The 18,116-nt window shown below is 33.0% G+C and overlaps 2 protein-coding genes across 4 annotated transcripts in view; both read left to right on the plus strand.

Moving 5' to 3' along the window:
• The first annotated feature begins 3,611 nt into the window (after window positions 1–3,611).
• LOC134709858 (leucine-rich repeat-containing G-protein coupled receptor 4-like) lies at window positions 3,612–6,395 on the plus strand. Its single transcript, XM_063569989.1, has one exon. It carries the CDS (start codon window positions 3,727–3,729, stop codon window positions 5,410–5,412), a length of 1,686 nt encoding a protein of 561 aa, XP_063426059.1. The 5' UTR covers window positions 3,612–3,726; the 3' UTR covers window positions 5,413–6,395.
• A 2,294-nt stretch (window positions 6,396–8,689) lies between these two features.
• Window positions 8,690–18,116, plus strand: part of LOC134712871 (receptor for retinol uptake stra6-like) — a 36,047-nt gene continuing 26,620 nt past the window's right edge. Inside the window, exons 1-3 of one of the 3 annotated variants that reach the window (XM_063574853.1) lie at window positions 8,690–8,757; window positions 12,421–12,508; window positions 13,700–13,760. In XM_063574853.1, coding sequence (XP_063430923.1) covers window positions 12,435–12,508; window positions 13,700–13,760 — 135 coding nt within the window. In that variant the 5' untranslated portion in view covers window positions 8,690–8,757; window positions 12,421–12,434. Of the gene's footprint in view, window positions 8,864–12,420; window positions 12,509–13,699; window positions 13,761–18,116 lie in introns of all 3 variants that reach the window. The other 2 variants (XM_063574854.1, XM_063574852.1) reach the window with 2 other exon arrangements.

Consider the following 18,116-nt stretch of genomic DNA (forward strand, 5'->3'; position numbering starts at 1 on the left):
TTAGCTGAATGTCAAATAGTTTATTGACATGCTTGGTTTTTGAAATATCAATTTTGGAGATCACTTCAAAAACAAATAACACAGTCCATATCGAAAAATATTGACAAAAAGTGATTTACGTTCAATTTGCGCTGTGTATAACAACAAGTGCATATTATACATTTCATGTAATAAAAAAACTATTGAATAGAGAACAAATTAACGTATGGATGGAAAATACAAGTATGATGGCCATTTTAATACAGCTATTTAAAATGCTATAATCTTTTAACTTTGGTGACTAAATGATTAAATAATAAAAATGGATGGATGGCTGTTGGCACTTAATACTTTATATCTTTTTTCTTTCACACAAATCGCTTTGATATTATAAATGATAAATTCCCAGATTTCCTGAGGTTACAGTTCTCTTTAATCTAAAACAGTAGTAGTGTCAAGTTTTGTGTACATTTATTCAGAACCAATTATTATTAATGCCTTGTGGATGTTTAACAAATAGCGTTTTGTGCGACAACTTTAACATTAGGCAAACGGTCAACTCGATTCATCAATAAAAGGGTCACGTATTTACCCAAAGTTAATTATTCATAGTCTCTCTCTTGATTTCATTTGAGAAAACAATTCCCAAACCAATAAATCGTAAATTAATAGCGATACAGACGTGAACAGAATCGATTTGAAAATGTCACCGGCATCGCAGGACACTAAATCGGTCACAAGATAATAGGAATAAAAGGTGCAACAGCTGGTGATGGAAACGAAACATTTCCGAGAGACTACAGTTATACACACAGCTGGTGACAGAAACGAAACATTTCCTACAGACTACAGTTATACACACAGCTGTTATACAGTTTTCTCTAATAAAAATGGAATAATATTATGAATAACATGCTGTGTCTCTAATGACATTTTGTTTTAAAAATTATCGAATGTTATTGATATACAGATCACCACGTTGGACACCATATATGTGGTGTTGGCTATGTGAGAAAAGAGTTGTCCGATTTAATGAGAACAAAAAAAAAAACAAACATAAATGCTAAATTTTCTGTTTTGAGAATTACTAATACCTAATACTATAATACAAAAAAAAGATAGATCTAAAACCGATTAGAAAACAACGAAAAGTAGACGTCATCGTTCTCTGAAACACTCCAGAGTTTTTGTTTTAACATATTCTGAGACTCTGGGTTCAAGTTAATATGTGTATTGATGTAGAAATAAACGCGTTTAATAGTATGAATCTACCGTCGTCCCAGTAAAAAACACCCAAAAAAACCCAACCCCAAATAACAACAAAAAACAACGGGTGGCAGATTTTGTATTTCAACTACTAGAAACAGCATATTTTGCCTTTAAGTGTGTATTTGTCACTGAAACAACTGATTTTATTTCATCAAAATTAGGAAAGAGATGTTGTGGCCGTGTGTTCTAAGTAGTCAAATTCATGTCCATATAGAATTAAAAGATGGGATTTCAAAATAGTGAAACGAAAGTCTATGAGCTATTAAGTCAAACTTCAGGTTGAATAAATTAAGCTATTATCAAAACATCAACGCTTCGCTTTACGTATAATACTTTGAAAGAAATAAAATATAAATTCATAAATTATGCTTTTGATATTCTTTGCAAGTCCAAAAAATATGTACAAAGGACTTCTAACACGAATAAATGTAAACAATTATGGTTCGATAATTCCTGCAAAGAAAAATGAGAAGCATTTCATCAAGCTTGAAATGAGTTCAATGTATCTGTTGGAGTAAAATGTGACAAATGCTAAAATCTCCAAAGACCTACTTGAATAACGGATATCATAAATTTCATGCCAAAAGGGTTCTGAAGAGCCACGAAGTTCATTAAAACAGATATTGAAAAGTTTTGGAACACTATGAATAAATGGGATTAAACAAAGAAAGACAACCAGAAACGACCAATATCTCTTCTTTTAAATTATAAACAAATTACACATTGCTTTTAATCATGAATAAAAAAACATGTATTTAAAAAATTGATGATCTTAGGAAACGACCCTATAAAAATATAATTATTCATGTTATGTTTGTTTTTGTTCAATGGAAGAATATAGGATTCAGATCAGTTTGGCAATGTTTGACTCATAGCTGACTCTGTCATGCTGCATACACATAAAATCATTGATAGAAAATCAGAATAGCCGCAGATGGGCATATCAAACATTGTAGTCTTGAAAGAACTAATTCCCCTGTCAAGAAATTAATCATTCTATATAATTTATTCTGACACTAGTTGGAATCCTACCAAAGAAATGCACCGATTAAATCCATGCTTAATTGAGATGCATTAGAGAATGATTGAAACGGCTGGACAATCTAATGACCCTTTCTGGCTATTTAGATGGAAGTTCATATAGTAATGAAGAAGGAATTTATTAGTGGGATCGATATGGAAAGGGCTATTAAGCGTTTAATAATTATGATTTTTATTGTTTATCGTCTCGTTGTGTATCATTTCGTATTTCGTATTACTATATTACTACTTTAACTTTTAAGCATTTTGTTTATTCTTTAATTGTTCGCACTAGATATGAATTATGATTTATTATTTATAAAAATTGGAAGATGTGGTATAGTTGGTAATTAGACAACTCCTCACCAGATACCAAATATATATCTAATTACACAGAATTCAACAAGTATACGTCACCGCAAGGCATTCAACAATGAACAAAACCCAAACCACAAAGCACAGGCACTTGTCTCAAGAAAAAAAGTCCTTAAGATATATTGGGGACAACCACTGAACTTCAAAAAGTGGTGGGGTCCACTCACAACCTGGGACAGTGGTGCTACAGTACAACCGTTAGCAAACTATAAAAATAACTTTAAAGGGGCTTAGCTTATTCGACCAATACACAGCAAAACAAAAGAAGAAACAAAACGGACGTGGCAGGGTATTTATACATCCCAACAGATAAAAAGACGCTAAGTAAAGATTTGAAAGTACTCGCAGTTACTGACAACTACTTAATAAAACAAAAAAATATGAATAAGAAATTATTCCTATTCAACGAAAATACGATCATGACGATATATGTATATTGTAATTAGATTGAAGTATAAAGCTGCATTTCTTTCTAACCAAAATTTTGTAAACGTTGTGTCGCATTTGTTGTTGTTTTCTAAACGCTACGAAAGTAGAAACAAATACAACGTTTAATAAGTCTTTACTGACCCTGTTTGAACTTTCAATTATGCATGCATATGTTGTTGGCAAACAGATTTTCACAAACGTAGAAAAAAATATATCGTTTAATTAAGTTCAAGTAAGAAACAACTGTAGCGTGTGTTCTAACAAACGACGGACGACAAACTGTAAACGCATCTTTAGCGATTGCATAGTTTGTCAAAGTTTGTCTAAAATTTGCAAACGTATGTTAGAAACAAATTATAAAAACATGTGCGCGCTTAGTCGTTTCACCTTTGCATCGTTTGTGTTAGAAAGAAATGCACCCTCAATGTATCATAATATATTATAAAAGTTAATCGTTCCTACCATAGATGTTAGACTACGTAGCGTAATTATGCTAATGTGTGTTTTTTTTCTTTCAGATTGAGGACCATGTTAATATTTCGATGCATCTTGTTGTTTTCCGTTGTTTTTGCTAGAAACTGGAGTTGTCCTGACCTGGCTCCGTGTTCATGTAGCTGTGAACCTGTATTAACAATAGACTGTTCAGACAGACACATGTTCATCCAAGAACAAGACAATTATAATAATTTCAGTAAATTACAAGGATTATATATTCATGAATTGAATTTACGAAACACGAATTCAATACTACCACTTCATATTTTTGTCGACTTACAAATTCACAAATTAGATATAAGTGAAAACAAAAATATTAAAAATTATAAAAAGATTCTTGAAAAGATTGACGATTCTTTAGAGGAATTGAATCTTAAAAAGGCTTCTTTCTTGAGTCATAGCGTTTTGAAGAACTTGGGTCGCTTTAAAAATCTAACGTCCTTATCATTAGAGGGAAACATCATTAACATGAATATTTTAGGAGATACATTTTCAAATTTCCCTTATCTTCAAAATCTTGATTTAAGTGATAGTAAACTCAATAATCGAATGAATTCCAATCCTTTTGATGGACTAGACAGTTTACAGGTTCTAAACCTAGAATCTACAAAAATAAGTTTAGATAACACCAAAAGTTTATGTTTTCTTAGAAATCTGACTTCCTTGAAGGTGTTAAACCTGGATCGTAATAACGGTGCCGCCGAGATTAAAGTTGTTCCACTCTTTAAAGGCAATAATATGTTCTCGCTCAAACGACTTAGTTTATGCTCTAATAAGATAGCGTTGTTCCAGAACACCGCATTTCAAGGAATAGAACAGCTGGAGGTTTTAGATTTATCCGATAATTTATTGAGGACGGTACCACTATCAGTAACTTCAATACTATTTAATCTTACTAATCTGAATTTATCGTCAAACAAAATTCAGTACCTATCAGAAAGGACGTTCACAAACTTGACAAAACTACAGTATCTAAATCTTCAAAGGAACCAGATAAACAGCTTCCCTAGGTATGCATTCCGAGGATTAGGTAACAGTTTACAGACACTTGACTTAAGCTCTAATGAGTTGATAGGAGGACATTTCTGGGTAATCGGACTAATGGATCTCCCCTCGTTATTAAATCTCAATGTGTCATATAATTCCATCAAACATATACAAAATGATTCGTTTGATAGCACAGCTTACTTACAAGTTTTAGATATAAGTGGAAACCCGTTGATATTTACTGACACTATGTTCAGTGGGATAGAGGCTAGTCTGAAACAGTTGTTTGTCAAAAGTGTTGGTATGGAACACGTGCCTTTAATTCCATTACAAACAATTAGTGAACTAGACGACTTAGATTTATCTAATAACAGACTCAAATCCATTCAAAGTATGTTTTTAACTGGAGTAAAAGCAAAGCATATCTATCTGCAAAACATGAATATTTCTGAGATTTCAAAACTGGCATTTACTGGAATACCAGGTCCGATTTCAATCTTTCTAGATAATAATAACATTTCGTCTCTTAGATTTTTAGAGGAGTCAATGCCATGTTTTTTCTCCGAAATATCATTAAGAAATAATCCATTAATTTGTGATTGCACTGCATTTTCCGTCTCCAGTTCTGGTCGATATGGACATGTGATTGGAAAATGCATCAATGATGATTTTGTAGGTAAATCAATAAATATGATTAGTTCTTTGGATAAACATCTTTGTAAAGATCTGAAAATTAAAAGTGGGTGGTGCAGCAAAACAGGGAAATATATCAGTAACATTGCCGCCAGTTTACACCTTGGACACCACGTGGTGTTGTATCTATTGTTAATGTATTCAACATTCATTTTAATCAGTTGAAGCAGTTGAAGATGACAAATATGTGATAAGTGCAATGACTAGACCTTTAAAAGGAGAACTGCCTTCGTGTGCTTAGCGTTTTATAAAGTTATGTATCTGTAAATATCAAGACTACGGAAGTTACTATTGCGGTATTCTTTTCTTAGATTCTAGTGACGCACAAACACCTTAGTGCATTGGACATGTCCCATGTTTACAACGCCTGATGATGTGTTAAGATTGAATAGGAATTTGGATGTTTAACAAATTGTTCTCCAGGAATACATTTCATAACGACATACACTCATACTTTGATTTCAGAAATGACAAGTCTTTGTTTGAACTTCTAAATGAACCATGCTTGGCAAAAAAGTAATTTTAAAGTGTTTAATCTCATGCAGTCGACGCCCAACAACCTTCCGCATTCGAGAGGAATAAACTATCACGAGACAACAAGGAAGGGTCTGTGAACACTGAGGTTACTTGTCGGTCAGTGAAGGGTCTGAGAACACTGACGTCACTTGTCGGTCAGGGAAGGGTCTGTGAACACTGACGTCACTTGTCGATCAGGGAAGGGTCTGTGAACACTGAGGTTACTTGTCGGTAAGGGAAGGGTCTGTGAACACTAAGGTTACTTGTTGGTCAGGGAAGGGTCTGTGAACACTAAGGTTACTTGTCGGTGAGGAAAGGGTCTGTGAACACTGAGGGTACTTGGAAAGGGTCTGAGAACACTGAGGTTACTTGTCGGTTTGATAAAAATCCTTCATGGTTTCATGGCTAAATCCTCAGAGACCAACGCTCATGAAAGAGTATGAATTTACTGAGGTTTTAAAAAACAGTAGAAATGTTTGTGTTAAGTCGTAATAATTTTCAAATTTCTAGTTGAACAATGAGTTATGTGATTAAAATTATGTATCTTGCAAACAGCTTTTTACCATAAAAATACTGGATTGTACAACAGGTGTTACAGCAGTGTAATCTAGTCATTTGTACTTCTTTATTTATATGATGCTCAATTTGCTTTAGCTTGAAAATTTAATAAAATTACATGCATGTAAATCAAGTTATTTTTTTTAATTCGCGAGTATACTGTACTGGTATGCAAATTTTCGCGAAATCACGATGATTTTACTATAAATAATATATAAGAAGAAGATGCTTTACTTCCATAAAATGGGATCGCATGGAGCATTATATAATATCATTGTAATATTATTCTCTTACAAATATAATAAACAATACAGTATACATAGTTACAAACACAAATAAGAAACAACAGTTTTCACATATTAGTATATATATAAAACCTTTGTCTCAGGCACACCTCTGAAAAGTAACAAAAAGAATACTGTGAGTAGGCTAAATATATCTAGCTGAACTGCAAAAGGCACCAAGGGACGGTGCTATATGGCATGCATCAAAAGCTTTGTATTTTATTCCATGTTTGTTTTATTTACGAGGTATTTGTAAATAAACATGTACACGGGTAGTAAGGTCGTCATATCGAGGGGCTTTTAGTACAGTGATTTTGTCATAGTTTGGATAAGTTAGACATGGTTGTGTTAAGAATTGTTATTGAATATAAACATTCGGATTTTTTGCTTAAGGAACCTCTGAATATAAATGCAAGGTGGTAAGTACCTTTGTTTGTTGCTAATATGTAAGTACATTAAAGATTTCATCATATAGTTATAATTTGACACAGAATAATGCCTGCTTATGTCAAAATTAAAAAGTTGTTGTTCATTTCTAATGCATAAAGTACAGTTATTTCTATACTGTCTGTTACATCCCATATTTCGTTATGGTATAAATCTGGCGCGCAAAAAAAACTACATTTGCACACAATTTAAGATTACAGAAAATTTTATGTCATGGTTTGGTTCATTAGTGACATGGTTCAGTTATGTGATATCTGTCGTGAATGATGGAAGTGTTAGTAATACGATCAAAATAAAATCATAATACATAATAAATTAAAATTCAAAGTATTCACTGTGGCTATATTCTATAATTGTTTATCTATATTCGATAAATATTGAATACAAAATACTGAAATTTAATTTAATTAAATATCAAATTGTATTCGTCGGGATAACTCATCCGTTCAAAGGACATAATGGAGTTTTACTATAAGGGTTCTTGTTCATCATAGTTTGTATAATTTTATATAATATTTTTTATTCATATTTGGTGAAACGTATTTAATGATAAATGATAAAGTATACATTTACATTTAGATAATAATAAACGATTCGCTGTTCATTTTTTTTCAACCTTAATTGACATTTATTTTTTAATCATCGATAACATTTAAAGAAAATGAAAAGGTGGTATATTAAAAAAGTTCGAAATTAATTGAATGACAAATTATTATTTTTTTTATCAGCAGGCGTCCTGCCGCTTGATTGTCTTTCCTATATATGCTCAACAGGATACCACTGTTTGTTTTATTAAATTGAATCTGACACTATACAACTTTTGTTCCTTGGTGACAAATGTACATGTAATGATTGTATGTAAGGTTTGTTGTGGAAGTATCATATGTAATAAAAAATGAATGAGACAACTCTCCACAAAAGACCAAAATGACACAGTAATTAACACCTACAAGTCACCGTACGGCCTTCGACAACGAGCAAAACCCATACCACAAAGTCAGCTATAAAAGGCCCCGAAATCTCAATGTAAAACAATTTAAACGAGAAAACTAACGGCCTTATTTATATACGAAAAAACTCGAAAAACAAATATGTAACACATAAACAAACGACAACCAATGAATTACAGGCTCCTGACTTGGAACATGCACATACATATATAATGTGGCGGGGTTAAACATGTAAGCGGTATCCCAACCCTCCCACTAATATGGGACAGTGGTATAACAGTACAACATAAGAACGAACTATAAAAATCAGTTGAAAAAGGATTAAATAGTAATCGAGAAAAGGGAAAAGAGAGGGGGAAAAGGAAAGGGCAATTTATCATCTATTTCATTTTTAATATATAAATTGTTCTTTTATGATATTGAATAATTGTTTAATTTATGTATTATTTGTGCTTACATACTTGCTTCTTGTATGTCAAAATCCGAACTCAATTATATTCATTGTCTAGAAAGTGAAGTTTTTACTATATTTGCTGTTTCTCTATAATACAATTATGAAAACATTGCACGGACGACATCAGAAGCTTTAATTTACACACATTTAACAATCAGGTGATGTTCTGTTACATGGAAAATAGACAGAGGGAATACGCCCCCTCGATCTGAACTTTTTGTCTACGTCCATAAGCTTCATTATGCAAGTAGAGACTTAAACCTACACAATTATTTAAACACACATGTCCTACTCTATACAGGTAAACTATGTGCTATTTTAAAAGACTCAAAGGAGTGTAAAAAATAGGTATACATTGATATTACAAAATTGGTATTGGGAATAAGTTTGCATGGTGCAAAAACCAGGTTAGTAAATAATTATAGTATTTGACCCTTTCAAAAGATCGATATAGTTCACTGATTAAATAAAACCTTATCTTATAATAATATTTTGAATAATTTTGAATAATCACTAAAGGTGAATGTATTAACGTTTTCTTACAAAACAGTTTGCCCGTGTAAACGTTATTTGATATGCAATGAAGAATACATGCAAGTTTGCCTTCGTTCAATTGATCTTTGCATCACTATAGATACTAGTGGTAGATTATTATACGTATTGAACTGTATATAGATATTTTCATCACTAGATACTAGTGGGAGATTATTATACGTGTTGAACTGTATATAGATATTTTCATTCGTTCATGTTAAGAGACAACGTGTGCAATTTCTACAACATTTCGTTTATTTTCATTTATTTTGGAACTTCAACAGTAATACTTTAATGGCTTCAATATATTATTAAAATTATAATACAATGTGTTAGATGATTTTTCCACCCAAATTTTATACACTGAACAGTGTTGTGATATTTTTGGCAGTGAATTAACAATTTGCCCATTGGGTTTCTTTAAAAATAAATATGTAACGAACATGCCTATCCATTCATGGAAAGAAACGTACAGTAAATGACCCCACCAGCCATTCATCTGACGCAGTAGGATCTCCCGAATACAATACCCTGACCAGTATAGTATCCATCTTAATAAAATAATATCGTCACGGTAGATTATCATTCTGACCTATATTAGTTTGACCTATTAATTACATAATCAAAAATCAATTATCGGTTTTTGTGTACTACATAGGTAAATATACACAGCAAAAATAAACAATATAATTAAAATCAATTTAAATCATGTCATATTCTTTCTATAGTATATACTGTTTTAAAGTGTAATAGACCTCAAACAGATATTGAGAAATGGCATGGTGTATGATTTTTAAAAAGCGTGGGGTGTGGGGTTTTAGTGTGCGGGGGACAAACAAATAATACCTGTATCATGAATCACTGTATATGGTAAAACTCAGTAAAGGTCCGTCTAAATTACATTTTTCATTAATAAAAGTAAAAACACTTTCTGTTACCTTGATAATGTATTTGCTTTATATAATTAAGATTCCAAAGAACCATACATATATATATATATATAATACAGACAACTGAACAGTTATTTTTTTCTAACTAAGGGAGCTACCATTTGATTTTTATGGGGGGGGGGGGGGGGATATTTCAGTTTCACACAGGAAACTTTTTTATTATTATTTTTGTTATTATTTTTGTTATTATTTTTGTTTCATACAGTTGTTTATATAATCGTTTGCAATTAAAGTATTTAAATTTCACTAAATATTTCGGAACCATTACATAAGAATTTGTTATGTCCTTTTTTTGGTGTCAATTCGATATTATTAAACCTCAGTATCACCTGGAAAATGAAGTGGTCATTGGATTCAAATATTTAGCCTGCATTACTAGATTAATATAGACGTGCTACGGCCTCTTGTTTTTTGTAATTATTTTATTTTTCAAGATGAAACATGTGAAATTACATAATACAGTATTAGACACAAGGTATAAAAAGTTAATTAATACTTGTCAGATCGATTAAATCATAATGGTATAATAAGATATAAATATTACAATTGATTTTGTTAATTAAATGCTGCTTCTAACAATTGCCACTTCTGATCCATTTTTATTTTTTGTGTAGGGGTTAAGAAACATACAGAGTATTTTTCTATTGTAATCCAATACTCTAAATATTCTATCCCACCATATTTTGTGTGCAATACACTCTTACATCTACATTTGTATATATAGTATTTAAATAACAACAAGATATTATTAACTGTTTTACTGTTGACAGAATCCTCAGACACACCTAAAATGACCTCTTTTGCACTAAAAGGCAAGAAGATTTCATAATTTCTAATCCAATCTTTAATGGATAACCAGAAGTTTTGTGTTACATTACATTCCCAAAAAATGTGAAAAATATTTTCTTTAACTTCTGAACAAAAAGTACATAGTTCAGCTACGGCCTCTTGTTACTGAAACTGTGTGATTGTTCTGAATAGCAATTGAGAAGTATGGGATTGAAACTCTGGTGAAAACTAACTACGGAGACTCTGGAACTAGCGATGAATAAACCAATAATTCAGCATGGAATACTAATACTTTTATTACAGATGGACTGTGTAAAGTCTTGAGTCCAAATCTTGCTTATAAAAATTATAAACACGTATTTATACACAATTGAATTGACAGTATAGACATACCAAATAACAATTACTTTGAGTGATATTGATCATTGGCAAGGATTACATGTCACTCAATGTCCAAACTGAGAATTAAATGCATATCAAAGCATGTTGATTTTAAGTCCTGGATACGAAATGTAAATAGAAACGAAATTATAAAATCTTATGAATTATAAAACACAGAGAATGAAAGTCTAAAATATCAAAAACGAGAATTTTATATTAAAGTATATTATTGTGCATGGTTTAGGATGACAAATTAAAATAGAAAGAAACTGATGTTTGCCTGTAGGCTTGCATTACAGATCTGTAGATATGATTACACCCTTCACTTGCGTAGCAGTGTTAAGAAATTGGATCCTACAGTTAGAGATTTTAATAGAGAGAAGAGAATTACATTGCGGGCTTGGCATCGTCGACTTGTTGAATCAACAAATTGAGTTCTTGTTCAGTATTATCCAACTTTATAACAATGTTATCGATGAATCGGAACAAAGAGAGAGGGTTATTAAGATAGTAATTGAGAACTTGAAGTTCTAATTTACTCGCAAAAATATTGGCAGGAGATGGGACCATCTTTGTTCCCATTGCTGTTCCATTAATCTAAAGAAAGTGTTCACCATTGAATGCGAATATCCACAAGACGATGATATTAAAGCCTGTATGAATGTCTGGAACTCTCGCAACACCTTAGACCCACCAAATAAATGTCAAGTCGAGCTTCTAACTTTGGTATTGGAATGCAATAAATTCACATTCAATGGTGAACACTTTCTCCGGATTGACTGTTGAATTCGTCAATTCTTACCGTTTTCTTGATGATTGTGTTCGTATAATCATTTCTATATATATAGCTTAGAAAATTTACATCAACGAATCTGCAATAACTTTCCATAAAAAATACGAAAAAGGAACCTTTTAAAGCTTTTAGGACCTACAAATAGACAGTGAGTAAACATATAAACGGACCTCGGTCAATGTCATATTTTCGTCAAAGGATCTATCTGAGTTGTCATACACATAACGTATCGACGGAAAAACTATATCAATTATTTATAAATCGTAAGTTTTACATCTTAAATGTATAAAACATCTATTTAAAACTAAATACACGTGACCACGCTAAGGTGGTATATACATATAGTTAATATTTCAAAATAAATTCATTGCGAAATACATTCATCAATGTGAAGACTTTTAAATTATCGTTCATTGGGATCATTTATACGAAGCAGTTCAGCTGTTTAAAAGGGTTGTTATTCTGCTTAAACAATTATTATTAATTAAATTAATTGCATAATGTTTATTCGTTTCAGATAAATAATTTCTGATGTCTTTGGAAATCCTTTCACCTCTCCAGTCAATATACGATGGCTTCCAAACTACCAACTCATCACAAAGCGAGTATGTATATTACCATCATTATAAAATGAACAAATATTTAATTAGTTATCAAAGGTACCAGGATTATAATTTAGTACGCCAGACGTGCGTTTCGTCTACATAAGACTCATCAGTGACGCTCATATCAAAATAGTTCTAACCCAAACAAATACAAAGTTGAAGAGCATTGAGGATCCAAAATTCCAAATAAGTTGTGCCAAATACGGCTAAGGTAATCTATGCCTGGGATAAGAAAATCCTTAGTTTTTCGAAAAATTCCAAATTTTGTTAACAGGAAATTTATGAAAATGACCACATAATTGATATTCATGTCAACACCGAAGTGCTGACTACTGGGCTCCTTTGTGAGACATCTTGTTTTTTTTTTTTATATATTTATAGTTTGCCGATTGAATGTTAGTTTCCTAGAGTATCACCTGTACATTCCTGGCATGAAAATATTGTTAGATTGGAATTTAATAATATTCAATTTTTGAATTAATTTTAAATTCAGGAGATGACTGTACTGTATTTTAGGTGGCACGGTAGTATTTGCATTCCAGACTTTAGGTTACTCAAAACATACAGTATGAGTATACAGAAACATCCCAAACTGATAGATGAATTATGTGTAGAAAAATATTAAATAATTTAAATTTACATAATGAAAATGATTTTTTTTAGAATTTGTTTAAATTGTGTACTCACTGCATGATAAAAGACCTAAAAGCACTAGTGGCCTTAAATTTTTGAAAATAGCAAAAAAAGTGAACGGTCATGATACACATTCATATTCATTTCTGAATAGTAAAATGAAAGTTCTTTTAGTTAACTGTGAATACAGAATATTTTGCAGTGTTAGAAAGTGGTGAAAATTCGATAAAGGCTACCATTAGTCCTTATGAGCCAGGAAATACTACCGTGCCACCTTAAAGCTACTCCAGCATCACTTGGCCAATTACCGGAGCCAGTAAACGGGTATTTGCCACCATCAATTAATGTACCAAAAAATTAAAGAAAAGCAAATAAGTAACACAGCAACAAACTACACTGGATTTCAGGCTCCTGACTTAGGACAGGCACACACATACTTAATGTGGTGGGGCTAAAGTTTTGTTTGCTGTTGTTTAATATTCTTCTGGTTGCTTTATCTAAATTTGCGAATTTTGATCAGAACTTGAAATGATAAAAGTTTAACTATTTTGTTTTCAGTGCCATTTGTACAGAAGTTATACCGCATAAAAAACTATACCAGTTTCTTCTGATACCAGCGGTAAGAAATTTATTTTAAAACTGAAGCAAGACACAAATATTGTACAAAAATACTAAAAGGGGCTTTGGAAAAGCTAATCCCTCGCACCAAACATACAAAATGTATCGTGTCCTGTATTATTATCCATTGATAATGCAGTATTATATAATGCTATACTTTAAACGGGTAGTGATTGCAGTAATATTTCTGTTCTTATTTTGCTGTGAAGGATTGTTTATGCACACACAGATAGATTGTCCAGTGTATTGAAAGACACAAGGAACGCCATAGGAAATGTCTAGGCCGAAATCCATTTGTTTTCCTTTTTAAGGCATTCTCTCTAATGTAGAGAAATTGTCATGGTGATTTATCACTGTGTTACAAAGTATAACATACGCGCTACCAGACACCTCTTCACAGAAGGCATTTGAACATTGTTCTTGTTTTTATTTCTAGAACGATAAAAACAAATTACCACCAAGACGAATAGTAAATTGAAAACTTAGGATGTAATTTTTTGTTACAAAACACTTTTAACAGCTTAAGATACACTATATACACGAAGGTCAAAATCCAATATGCCAGACTTGGGACAGGCACATTCATACATAATATGGCGCGGTTAAAATGATAGCGGTATCCCAACCTTCCCCTAACCTTGGACAGTGGTGTAACAGTACAACAAAAGAACGAACTATAAAAATCAGTTGAAAAAGAATACTCATCAGATGGATACAAATATACACAACTTTTAACGCGCGCAAGAGTCAACCAGCAGAAAAATGTACACTCCATACAGTCGATCAAAGTATTATAATCTTGGACAGAAACAATAAGCAAAGGCAGTCATATTTAAAAGGACATATTTTAAAAGCAAGGTATTTAACGATGATTGGTCACTGTTTGTTTTAGTAAGAATAAATCAAGCTATTGGATAAGCTATAATTAATTACTTGGAGATACGCGAATCTTTCCCATATTCATTAACCATTAATATGATGACTTAGGTAGAACGATTGTCAATGATACAACTCCTAAATAGATATCAAATGACTTAACACATATACTAAGTTACCGTACAGCCTTCACTAATGAGCAAAAGTCATAGCGCATAGTAATATTTAAAATGCCAATGAATAACAAATTTTAGAACAATGCAAACATGAAAATTAACGGCCTGATTTATGTACCAAACAATAAACGAAATACAAATGTAATAATCAGTATGCCCGCGTCACACTGTGCCGATTTTTATATACGATGGACACCCGAATGCGAAAATTGTAAGTTCGTACGAAGTTGGTCACGATCTCGTTATGCCCGCGTCACACTGTCCCGATTTTTATGCCGATGGCAACACGATAATGGAAGTTTTCAAAATCGGGACTGATCGTATCCAGATCGGGCTATTCGTAGTGCCATCTTTAACCATCGTAGAACCATCGGCCACTTTTTCTAGCCTTCGGTGACAACTTCGGGAAGGGTTCTAAATTTTTTAACATGTTAAAAAATCCCCGAAGGTGCGTCCGATGTTGAGGGTTCGTATTGAGTTCGTATCACCATCCTCACCAATGCATCTTTGAACATCGTATTGCATTCGTGTTTCCAACGTTTCCATCGGGCAGTTTTGACATTACGATGTCTACACGAATGAATCACGAAGCTACCCGAAGGTCTTACGATAGTGACACGACTTCATGAAGACCTTGTAATCCCGTCGTGTTGCCATCGAATAAAAGTACGAAGGCGACAAGATGGAACTACGACGGCAATAAATCCAGCTAAATGTAAGTTAATTTTCGCGCTAAAATACATTTAAAGTGCTATGCGCGATATGAACTGGTTAGTCTAATACGACAGTTAAGAAAGACGTTCATAAAACATGGAGCTCATATCATATGATTCTATGAAAACAAGGTAGGCGACAGCGTTGTTTCTATTAATTCAAATGGAACAAGAAGAGCAGCTATTAGAGGCTCAGGATTTACTTTTACAAGTAAAATATTATTTTTTGTCAATTTTTTTTTTATATCAAACAATATAATGAAAATCATAAACGCGCCTCGTACACCAACACTGCAGGTACACGTATACAGGGAAACCAACTTTTCTTCATTATTCTGATTTTTATGTATCGTCTGAGTTGTTGTCACCCACATGTTTACTCCAAAACCATTTTGTTTTCTATATGTCATATTTTTCCGCATTTGTTGCTTTCCCCACATTCTTCCTTTTGTCTATATTATTATGATATTTTTTCTGGAAAAAGCTCTTTTTGAATAAAAGGGATCAACGAACCCATTACCTTACCTTTAAGGTAAACATGGGCATAATTATGGGTGATTATTCAGACTAGTGCACACATTTTACAGTTCACACAAGACAATGCCGAGCGTGGCATCTCCTCGTATGTAACATATTGGGGACAAATATGGACACTATATTTGTATATGACAAATGCAGAAAATGGTAAATTGAATATGCATATTTGATACATAAACTATTTTTTTAGAAATCAACCAAAACATTCAGTAACTGGAAATACGCGCTTATAATAATTATTTAAGCATCGTCAGCTGTACACGACGTCTTTTAGACATCGTATGGCCATCGCGCCATCATCGTAATCCATCGTGTAGGCTTCGGCTGAGATATGAAGCTTAATCACCCGTCTTCGGTTAACCTTCGTATGTCCATCTTTTGCTATCGTGTATAATTTCGGCACCATCGTATAGACTTCGTTATTCATCGTATTTGCTTCGGTCACTTTTTGGTATTTTAACGAGATCGGGACCAACTTCGTACGAACTTACAAATTTCGCATTCGGGTGTCCATCGTAAAAAAAAAATCGGGACAGTGTGACGCAGGCATAAAAATACCAGAAAGTGACCGAAGCAAGTACGATGAATAACGAAGTTTATACGATGGTGCCGAAATTATATACGATAGGAAAAGATGGACATACGAAGGTTAACCGAAGACAGGTATTTAAGCTTCATATCTCAGCCGAAGCCTACACGATGGATCACGAAGGCTACACGATGGATTACGAAGGCTACATGATGGATTACGATGATGGTGCGATGGCCATACGATGTATAAAAGACGTCGTGTACAGATTACGAAAATAGTTTATGTATCAAATATGCGCATTCAATTTACCATTTTCTGCATGTGTCATATACAAATATAGTGTCCATATTTGTTCCCAATGTGTTACATGCGAGGGGATGCCGCGCTCGACATTGCCTTGTTTGAACTGTAAAATGTGTGCACTAGTCTGAATAATCACCCATAATTATGCCCATGTTTACTGATCTATCTTAAAGGTAAGGTAATGGGTTCGTTAATCCCTTTTATTCGAAAAGAGCTTTTTCCAGGAGAACATCATAATAATATAGACAAAAGGAAGGATTTGGGGAAAACAACAAATGCGGCAAAATATGACATATAGAATAACAAAATGGATATGGAGTAAACATTCGTGTGACATACATAAAAAATCAGAATAATAAAGAACTAGAGGCTCTCAAAAGCCCGTATCGCTCACCTGATTCTACTTGGGTTTTTGAAATCATATAAAAAGATAAAATTTGGCTACAAAGTAACAACACTTGGCCAGTGGTTATCTAAAAGAAGACATTTGTATGTATTTCCCATAGGGTCCAATATTAAACTAAGTCCCCCGCTGGCGGTCATCTTGGATGATGGATCAGCTACAAAGTAACAACACTTGGTCAGCACCTTATAAGGAACATTCATGCCATGTTTGGTTTCATTCCATTCAGTGGTTCTCTAAAAGAAGTCCTTTGTATGCATTTCCCATAGGGTCCTATGGTATACTAGGTCCCCTGCTGGTCGCCATCTGGGATGATGGATCGGTTTTAAAGTAACAACACATTGTCAGCACCTCATAAGGAACATTCATGCCAAGTTCGGTTTTATTCCATTCAGTGATTCTCTAGAAGAAGTTCAAAATGTAAAAGTTAACAACGACGGACGACGGACGCCAAGTGATGAGAAAAGCTCACTTGGCCCTTCGGGTCAGGTGAGCTAAAAAATTGGTTTCTCCATATACGTATATCTGCAGTGTTTGTGTACGAGGCGCGTTTATGATTTTTATTGTGTTACTTGATATGAAAAATGGACAAAAAAAATATTTCACTTGTAAAAGTAAATCCTGAGCCTGTAATAGCTGCTTTTTTTGTTCCATTTGAATTAATAGAAACAGCGCTGTCACTTTTCTTGTTCCCATAGAATCAAATGATATGAGCTCCATGTTTTGTGAACGTCTTTCTTAACTGTCGTATTAAACTGACCAGTGCATATCGCGCATGGCACTTTAAATGTATTTTAGCGCGACAATTAACTTACAT

Source organism: Mytilus trossulus, chromosome 3 (genome assembly GCF_036588685.1).
Source record: "Mytilus trossulus isolate FHL-02 chromosome 3, PNRI_Mtr1.1.1.hap1, whole genome shotgun sequence".
Classification (NCBI taxonomy): Eukaryota; Metazoa; Mollusca; class Bivalvia; order Mytilida; family Mytilidae; genus Mytilus; species Mytilus trossulus.

Bases quoted from the DNA above. Each gene is read 5' to 3' on its own strand.
- LOC134709858 (XM_063569989.1), top strand. From the start codon at position 3,727: ATGTTCATCCAAGAACAAGACAATTATAATAATTTCAGTAAATTACAA.